Source organism: Telmatherina bonti (genome assembly GCF_933228915.1).
Source record: "Telmatherina bonti genome assembly, chromosome: 8".
In the NCBI taxonomy this organism is placed as follows: domain Eukaryota; kingdom Metazoa; phylum Chordata; class Actinopteri; order Atheriniformes; family Telmatherinidae; genus Telmatherina; species Telmatherina bonti.
Genome location: NC_136626.1, coordinates 40,971,310 through 40,982,076, shown reverse-complemented (window position 1 = coordinate 40,982,076; position 10,767 = coordinate 40,971,310). Strand labels below are relative to the sequence as shown.

Genomic DNA, 10,767 nt, shown 5'->3' with positions numbered 1-10,767 from the left:
GTAGGTTTCTCTCTGACACTTTTCCATCTTCTGCATCAAAACTCCTCTTCTCTAGTCTCAATGCATTCATGTTTCCACATGATCATCTCACCACTGTCACCATGGTGACCACGTGTTTACGTCTAATGGAGAGGTGTGAAAAGTCAAATCATCAACTGACGTGAAACCTTAGTGACGAGAAAACAGATAAAAACTGATTATTTAGAGGTGTACACGTGGATGTTCTATTATTTTTTTAAATAAAATAATAGAACCACAAAGCCCATAAAATTAGATTATTAAAACAACACTGAAAAAGATTAAATTACTAAAATAGAACAACAAAAAGCTTATATAATTAATTATCTTTTTCAATGTTGTTTTTATAAAATTATAAAATAGAACCATAAAACCCATATAACTAGAATATTAAAACAACACTGAAAAAGATAAAATTACTAAAATAGAACCATAAAGCTCATATAATTAGATTATCTTTTTCAATGTTGTTTTTTTTTTTTTTTTTAATAAAATTAATAAAATAGAACCATGAAGTCCATATAACTAGAATATTAAAACAACACTGAAAAAGATAAAATTACTAAAATAGAACCATAAAGCTCATATAATTAGATTATCTTTTTCAATGTTGTTTTTTTTTTTTTTTTATAAAATTAATAAAATAGAACCATGAAGTCCATATAACTAGAATATGAAAACATTGAAAAAGATATAAAATAGAACCATAAAGCCCATATAACTAGAATATGAAAACATTGAAAAAGATATAAAATAGAACCATAAAGCCCATATAACTAGATGATTACAACACCATACAGAGCCTCTGTAAAGCTGTAAAACCTGCAGAACTGTCAGGTTCGTCCACAACTTTGGGACCAGCGGTTTGGACCGGAACCCGGCACCACTCACATCTTTCTGTTCAAATGTTCCTGCAGGCGTCTGAAAACTGAGGAGCAAACGAGACTAAAGTCCTGAAACGAGGGACGCCCCCTGTCCCCCGGTCCGCGCGAGCCTCAGTCCGACTCGGGCCCGGCTGCACAAGTCCAGATGAAGCCGCTCTCCGCCAGACCTGCAGGGCGTGGGTAAAACATCGCAGTGGGTTTGGAGGAGGGGGGGGCTGCGTGACACCTGCCCTAACCACACCTGGCACACAGAACAACGTGCGCATGCTCCGTGGTCCATTTTAAACTGTTAAAGCACTTGGGACCTCATCAGTGGAGATAGGAGCCTGCAGCAGGACGGACTCCTCCCCGCAGCTGGACCCCCTTCAGCCCGCCCTCCCTCCACCATGCCCCGCTCCTTCTTGGTAAAGAGCAAGAAGGCGCACAGTTACCACCAACCCCGCTGTCTGCAGGATGACTACAGCAGGCTGGACACCATTCTGGCGCAAATCTGCTCAGGTATTCCGAGCTGCTCTGTTTTTATTCTCTGTTTGCACGTCTCAGTAATAAAAGTCTCTTAAATGGAAGAAATGATGCTTTAAAAATAACAGCAGCGACTGAAGAATTATTTACATACCAGATAAAATTAAACTTCCTGGAAACTAAAAATCTATCAAAATGTTTTATTTATTAAAGTTTAAAAAAATGAGCTTTTAAGACTTGGTTAAGGAATAGTTCTGAAGATAATTTCTACTAATCCGTGCTCTCATTGGAAATCATCTTATGGGGTGTTAAAGCTGCTGCTTCTGTCCCGGCAGAGGAGGAGAAGCTGCCGGAGGAGGCGGACGGGTTCGGCCTCTCTCCGGAACCACCGGAACACACCGCCGACCTCTTCCCCGCATCTCCGCTCAGCTGCAGCGGCAGCGTGGGCGGCCGTTCCCCGGACTACTTCTGGAGGCCCCCGTCCCCCTCTGCGTCCCCCCCTGCGTCCCCAGGTAGGCTACAAACCTATGTCGGGTTTCTGCTTCCAGCAGCATCCAGATGTTCATGCACTTTAAACTCGATATGTTTTTTAGTCTTTTTTAAAAAAAAGTATTTTACTGAACAGTTTAATAAAAACGTTTTTCTGAATAAACATGAAGAGAAAACGAGTTTCACGTTTCATTTGTTTGTGTTTGAACGTTGAAGGCTGGACCAGTTGGATCTTTTTCCGTGTTCGTGGTGACTCTACTTCGCAGCATTTTGCAACTTATGCCAGGATAACAGAGTTTTTAGCAGAAGCGAGTTGCCTCTAAATATTCCTGGACACACCAGGACTCTCCAGCTCTGCGTGGCCCTGCAGGACCCATTTACATTTCATCTGTTTCTCTCCAGTTGACTCGGACAAGTCCTTGTCTCCTCTGCTGGATGAGACGCTGCCCTTCACGCTGCCCTTCAGGCCCTACGCCTGGACAACCTACCCGGGGCCCAGGCTGAGGGCCCTGGAGCCTCAGGGTCACAGAGGTCCGGCTCCGATGTCTCTCTACCTGGACAGGAGCCACCCAGCCCTGTTCGGAGACCGGGGCCTGGGAGAGCAGTCTTACGGGGACTACAGCAGACACGCCGCGGCCTTGCTACTTCCTGAAGCGGGTCTTCACCGACAAGCCGCCGGCGGGAAGACCCATCCGGACCGGATCTGCTCCAGTCTGGCTCTGAACGGAGCTTTCACATGTGTGACATGCAGTAAGGTCAGAAAATATATCTCACAAATTCCCCTGTCTGCAACAACAACAACAACAACAACAATATTAATAATAATAATAATAATAATAATAATAATAATAATTACAATAATACTAATAATAACATAATAATAATAAAAATAAAATAACAATGCTAATAATAACATATTAATAAAAAAAGATAACGGTAATAACAATATTATAATAATGTAATAATAAGAATAACAACAACACTCATAATTATAATAACAATACTGATAATAACATAACAATTAAATGATAATAATAAAATACTAATAACAATAATAATAATAATAATAATAATAATAACGATAATATTATACTAATGTAATAATAACAACAACACTAATGATTATAACATAACAATACTAATAATAACAATAAAAATACTAATAATAACAACAATAATAATAATAATAATAATAATAATAATAATAGAAAAAGTGAAGCTGATTAATTTTCGTGGCAATAAAAATAAACTTTCTCTATGACTCTCCAGAATTTTCCTCATCTGTCAGTAAATGTGGGGATTTTCTCCTCTCCAGGTGTTTTCCACGCCGCACGGTTTGGAAGTTCACGTCCGCAGATCGCACAGCGGGACCAGGCCTTTTGCGTGTGAAATCTGCGGGAAAACCTTCGGACACGCGGTCAGTCTGGAACAGCACAAAGCTGTGCACTCCCAGGTGGGTCCACGCTGCGTGGAGCAAATCCCGCAGCTCGCTTTTAAACCTTTCACACCGGAGATCCAACCTGTTGTTTCAGGAGAGAAGTTTTGACTGCAAAATCTGCGGGAAAAGTTTCAAACGCTCGTCCACGCTGTCCACGCACCTGCTCATTCACTCGGACACACGCCCGTACCCGTGCCAGTTCTGCGGGAAAAGGTTCCACCAGAAATCCGATATGAAGAAACACACCTTCATCCACACAGGTAAGAAGCAGGAGGCCTCCTGACCGACACCACAGGCAGAAACAGGCCGACTGAACGTGCGTGTTTTCCAGGTGAGAAGCCGCACATCTGTCAGGTGTGCGGGAAGGCGTTCAGCCAGAGCTCCAACCTCATCACGCACAGCAGGAAACACACCGGATACAAACCTTTCGGCTGTGACATCTGCGCCAAAGGGTTCCAGAGGAAGGTGGATCTGCGCAGACACAAGGAGACGCTGCACGGACTGAAATGACGCACGCGCTTCTGGCCTTCACGGCTGACACGAGACACGTCCACGTCCACCATGTTCCAGGACTGCCTGGAAATATGGTTCATCTGGAGATCTGGCCAGAAACGGAAGAAGGAACTTGTCTGCGACACTAAACGCGCTGAAAGGCGCGCGAGGCAAAGAACTATTTAACATTTTACTGGAAACAAAGGAGATAAAAGTCCGACTAACACACACACACACACACACACACACACACACACACACACACACACACACACACACACACACACACACACATACACACACACTACGGGGTCTAACACACACACTGCAGGGTCTAACACACACACTGCAGGGTCTAACACACACACTGCGGGGTCTAACACACACACTGCAGGGTCTAACACACACTTTGGGGTCTGACACACACTGCAGGGTCTAACACACACTTTGGGGTCTAACACACACACTTTGGGGTCTAACACACACACTGCGGGGTCTAACACACACTTTGGGGTCTAACACACACTGCAGGGTCTGACACACACTGCAGGGTCTAACACACACACTGCGGGGTCTAACACACACACTGCGGGGTCTAACACACACACTTTGGGGTCTAACACACACTGCAGGGTCTAACACACACACTGCGGGGTCTAACACACACTTTGGGGTCTAACACACACACTGCGGGGTCTAACACACACACTGCAGGGTCTAACACACACACTGCAGGGTCTAACACACACTTTGGGGTCTAACACACACTGCAGGGTCTAACACACACTGCGGGGTCTAACACACACACTGCAGGGTCTAACACACACTTTGGGGTCTAACACACACTGCAGGGTCTAACACACACTTTGGGGTCTAACACACACTGCAGGGTCTAACACACACACTGCAGGGTCTAACACACACTTTGGGGTCTAACACACACTGCAGGGTCTAACACACACACTGCAGGGTCTAACACACACTTTGGGGTCTAACACACACTGCAGGGTCTAACACACACACTGCAGGGTCTAACACACACTTTGGGGTCTAACACACACTTTGGGGTCTAACACACACACTGCAGGGTCTAACACACACACTGCAGGGTCTAACACACACTTTGGGGTCTAACACACACTTTGGGGTCTAACACACACACTGCAGGGTCTAACACACACTTTGGGGTCTAACACACACTGCAGGGTCGAACACACACTTTGGGGTCTAACACACACTGCAGGGTCTAACACACACACTGCAGGGTCTAACACACACTTTGGGGTCTAACACACACTGCAGGGTCTAACACACACACTGCAGGGTCTAACACACACTTTGGGGTCTAACACACACTTTGGGGTCTAACACACACACTGCAGGGTCTAACACACACTGCGGGGTCTAACACACACACTGCAGGGTCTAACACACACTTTGGGGTCTAACACACACACTGCGGGGTCTAACACACACTTTGGGGTCTAACACACACACTGCGGGGTCTAACACACACTGCGGGGTCTAACACACACACTTTGGGGTCTAACACACACTGCGGGGTCTAACACACACTTTGGGGTCTAACACACACTTTGGGGTCTAACACACACACTTTGGGGTCTAACACACACACTTTGGGGTCTAACACACACACTGCGGGGTCTAACACACACTGCAGGGTCTAACACACACACTTTGGGGTCTAACACACACTTTGGGGTCTAACACACACACTTTGGGGTCTAACACACACTGCAGGGTCTAACACACACTTTGGGGTCTAACACACACTGCAGGGTCTAACACACACACTTTGGGGTCTAACACACACTTTGGGGTCTAACACACACTTTGGGGTCTAACACACACTTTGGGGTCTAACACACACTTTGGGGTCTAACACACACTGCAGGGTCTAACACACACACTTTGGGGTCTAACACACACTGCAGGGTCTAACACACACACTTTGGGGTCTAACACACACTGCGGGGTCTAACACACACACTTTGGGGTCTAACACACACTGCAGGGTCTAACACACACTTTGGGGTCTAACACACACTGCAGGGTCTAACACACACACTTTGGGGTCTAACACACACTTTGGGGTCTAACACACACTTTGGGGTCTAACACACACTTTGGGGTCTAACACACACTGCAGGGTCTAACACACACTTTGGGGTCTAACACACACTTTGGGGTCTAACACACACTGCAGGGTCTAACACACACTTTGGGGTCTAACACACACTGCAGGGTCTAACACACACTTTGGGGTCTAACACACACACTGCAGGGTCTAACACACACTTTGGGGTCTAACACACACACTGCAGGGTCTAACACACACTTTGGGGTCTAACACACACTGCAGGCTCTAACACACACACTTTGGGGTCTAACACACACTGCAGGGTCTAACACACACTTTGGGGTCTAACACACACTTTGGGGTCTAACACACACTGCAGGGTCTAACACACACTGCGGGGTCTAACACACACTGCGGGGTCTAACACACACACTGCAGGGTCTAACACACACTTTGGGGTCTAACACACACTGCAGGCTCTAACACACACTTTGGGGTCTAACACACACTTTGGGGTCTAACACACACACTGCACGGTCGAACACACACACTTTGGGGTCTAACACACACACTGCACGGTCGAACACACACACTTTGGGGTCTAACACACACTGCAGGGTCTAACACACACACTTTGGGGTCTAACACACACACTGCACGGTCGAACACACACACTTTGGGGTCTAACACACACACTGCACGGTCGAACACACACACTTTGGGGTCTAACACACACTGCAGGCTCTAACACACACACTTTGGGGTCTAACACACACTGCAGGGTCTAACACACACTGCACGGTCGAACACACACACTTTGGGGTCTAACATACACTGCGGGGTCTAACACACACACTGCAGGGTCTAACACACACTGCGGGGTCTAACACACACTTTGGGGTCTAACACACACTGCGGGGTCTAACACACACTTTGGGGTCTAACATACACTGCGGGGTCTAACACACACTGCGGGGTCTAACACACACTGCGGGGTCTAACACACACTGCGGGGTCTAACACACACTTTGGGGTCTAACACACACTTTGGGGTCTAACATACACTGCGGGGTCTAACATACACTTTGGGGTCAAACACACACACTTTGGGGTCTAACACACACTGCGGGGTCTAACACACACACTGCGGGGTCTAACACACACTTTGGGGTCTAACACACACACTTTGGGGTCTAACACACACACTGCGGGGTCTAACACACACACTGCGGGGTCTAACACACACTTTGGGGTCAAACACACACACTTTGGGGTCTAACACACACTGCGGGGTCTAACACACACACTGCGGGGTCTAACACACACTTTGGGGTCTAACACACACTTTGGGGTCAAACACACACACTTTGGGGTCTAACACACACTGCGGGGTCTAACACACACACTGCAGGGTCTAACACACACTTTGGGGTCTAACACACACTGCGGGGTCTAACACACACTTTGGGGTCTAACACACACTTTGGGGTCAAACACACACACTTTGGGGTCTAACACACACTGCGGGGTCTAACACACACACTGCGGGGTCTAACACACACTTTGGGGTCTAACACACACTGCGGGGTCTAACACACACACTGCGGGGTCTAACACACACACTGCGGGGTCTAACACACACACTGCAGGGTCTAACACACACTGCAGGGTCTAACACACACACTGCGGGGTCTAACACACACTGCAGGGTCTAACACACACACTGCAGGGTCTAACACACACACTGCAGGGTATAACACACACTTTGGGGTCTAACACACACACTGCAGGGTCTAACACACACACTTTGGGGTCTAACACACACTGCACGGTCGAACACACACTGCAGGGTCTAACACACACTGCGGGGTCTAACACACACCGCGGGGTCTAACACACACACTGCAGGGTCTAACACACACTTTGGGGTCTAACACACACTTTGGGGTCTAACACACACACTGCAGGGTCTAACACACACTTTGGGGTCTAACACACACTTTGGGGTCTAACACACACACTTTGGGGTCTAACACACACACTTTGGGGTCTAACACACACACTGCGGGGTCTAACACACACTGCAGGGTCTAACACACACTTTGGGGTCTAACACACACACTTTGGGGTCTAACACACACACTGCGGGGTCTAACACACACTGCAGGGTCTAACACACACTTTGGGGTCTAACACACACACTGCGGGGTCTAACACACACACTTTGGGGTCTAACACACACACTGCAGGGTCTAACACACACTTTGGGGTCTAACACACACTGCAGGGTCTAACACACACACTTTGGGGTCTAACACACACACTGCGGGGTCTAACACACACACTTTGGGGTCTAACACACACTTTGGGGTCTAACACACACTGCAGGGTCTAACACACACTTTGGGGTCTAACACACACTGCAGGGTCTAACACACACTTTGGGGTCTAACACACACTGCAGGGTCTAACACACACACACTGCAGGGTCTAACACACACTTTGGGGTCTAACACACACACTTTGGGGTCTAACACACACTTTGGGGTCTAACACACACTGCAGGGTCTAACACACACACTGCAGGGTCTAACACACACTTTGGGGTCTAACACACACTGCAGGGTCTAACACACACACACTGCAGGGTCTAACACACACTTTGGGGTCTAACACACACTGCAGGGTCGAACACACACTGCAGGGTCGAACACACACACTGCAGGGTCTAACACACACTTTGGGGTCTAACACACACACTGCAGGGTCTAACACACACACTTTGGGGTCTAACACACACTTTGGGGTCTAACACACACACTGCAGGGTCTAACACACACACTGCAGGGTCGAACAACCACACTGCAGGGTCTAACACACACTTTGGGGTCTAACACACACTTTGGGGTCTAACACACACTGCGGGGTCTAACACACACTGCGGGGTCTAACACACACTGCGGGGTCTAACACACACACTGCGGGGTCTAACACACACTGCAGGGTCTAACACACACACTGCAGGGTCTAACACACACTTTGGGGTCTAACACACACACTGCAGGGTCTAACACACACTGCAGGGTCTAACACACACACTGCAGGGTCTAACACACACTGCAGGGTCGAACACACACTGCAGGGTATAACACACACACTTTGGGGTCTAACATACACTGCAGGGTCTAACACACACTTTGGGGTCTAACACACACACTGCAGGGTCGAACACACACACTGCAGGGTCTAACACACACACTTTGGGGTCTAACACACACTGCGGGGTCTAACACACACACTGCAGGGTCTAACACACACTCTGGGGTCGAACACACACACTGCAGGGTCGAACACACACTGCAGGGTCTAACACACACACTGCAGGCTCTAACACACACACACTGCAGGCTCTAACACACACACTGCAGGGTCTAACACACACACTGCAGGGTCTAACACACACTGCAGGCTCTAACACACACACTGCAGGGTCTAACACACACACTGCAGGGTCTAACACACACACTGCAGGCTCTAACACACACACTGCATGGTCTAACACACACTGCAGGCTCTAACACACACACTTTGGGGTCTAACACACACTTTGGGGTCTAACACACTTTGGGGTCTAACACACACTGCAGGGTCTAACACACACACTGCGGGGTCTAACACACACACTGCAGGCTCTAACACACACACTTTGTGGTCTAACACACACTTTGGGGTCTAACACACACACTGCAGGCTCTAACACACACACTGCGGGGTTTAACACACACTGCAGGGTCCAACACACACACTTTGGGGTCTAACACACACACTTTGGGGTCTAACACACACACTTTGGGGTCTAACACACACACTGCGGGGTCTAACACACACACTTTGTGGTCTAACACACACTTTGGGGTCTAACACACACACTTTGGGGTCTAACACACACACTGCAGGCTCTAACACACACACTGCGGGGTATAACACACACTGCAGGGTTTAACACACACACTTTGTGGTCTAACACACACTTTGGGGTCTAACACACACACTTTGGGGTCTAACACACACACTGCAGGGTTTAACACACACTGCAGGGTTTAACACACACTGCAGGCTCTAACACACACACTTTGTGGTCTAACACACACTTTGGGGTCTAACACACACACTTTGGGGTCTAACACACACACTTTGGGGTCTAACACACACACTGCAGGCTCTAACACACACACTGCGGGGTATAACACACACTGCAGGGTTTAACACACACTGCAGGCTCTAACACACACACTTTGTGGTCTAACACACACTTTGGGGTCTAACACACACACTTTGGGGTCTAACACACACACTTTGGGGTCTAACACACACACTGCAGGCTCTAACACACACACTGCGGGGTATAACACACACTGCAGGGTTTAACACACACTGCAGGGTTTAACACACACTGCAGGGTCTGACACACACACTGCAGGGTTTAACACACTGCAGGGTTTAACACACACTGCGGGGTCTAACACACACTGCAGGGTTTAACACACACTGCAGGGTCTAACACACACACTGCGGGGTCTAACACACACACTGCAGGCTCTAACACACACACTGCGGGGTCTAACACACACACTTTGGGGTCTAACACACACACTTTGGGGTCTAACACACACACTTTGGGGTCTAACACACACACTGCGGGGTCTAACACACACTTTGGGGTCTAACACACACACTGCAGGGTCTAACACACACACTGCAGGGTCTAACACACACTTTGGGGTTTAACACACACTGCGGGGTTTAACACACACTGCGGGGTCTAACACACACTGCAGGGTCTAACACACACACTGCGGGGTTTAACACACACTGCGGGGTTT

At 48.0% G+C, this 10,767-nt stretch overlaps 1 protein-coding gene across 1 annotated transcript; it reads left to right on the top strand.

Moving 5' to 3' along the window:
- Window positions 1–1,288: 1,288 nt before the first annotated feature.
- LOC306759987 (zinc finger protein Gfi-1-like) lies at window positions 1,289–3,801 on the top strand (the record flags this gene model as incomplete). The annotated part of the gene is made up of 6 exons (XM_079245733.1): window positions 1,289–1,400; window positions 1,679–1,876; window positions 2,256–2,608; window positions 3,169–3,306; window positions 3,386–3,551; window positions 3,623–3,801. The coding sequence occupies 6 exons, from the start codon at window positions 1,289–1,291 to the stop codon at window positions 3,799–3,801; spliced, it is 1,146 nt and encodes a 381-aa protein (XP_079101859.1).
- Between the last annotated feature and the right edge of the window lie 6,966 nt (window positions 3,802–10,767).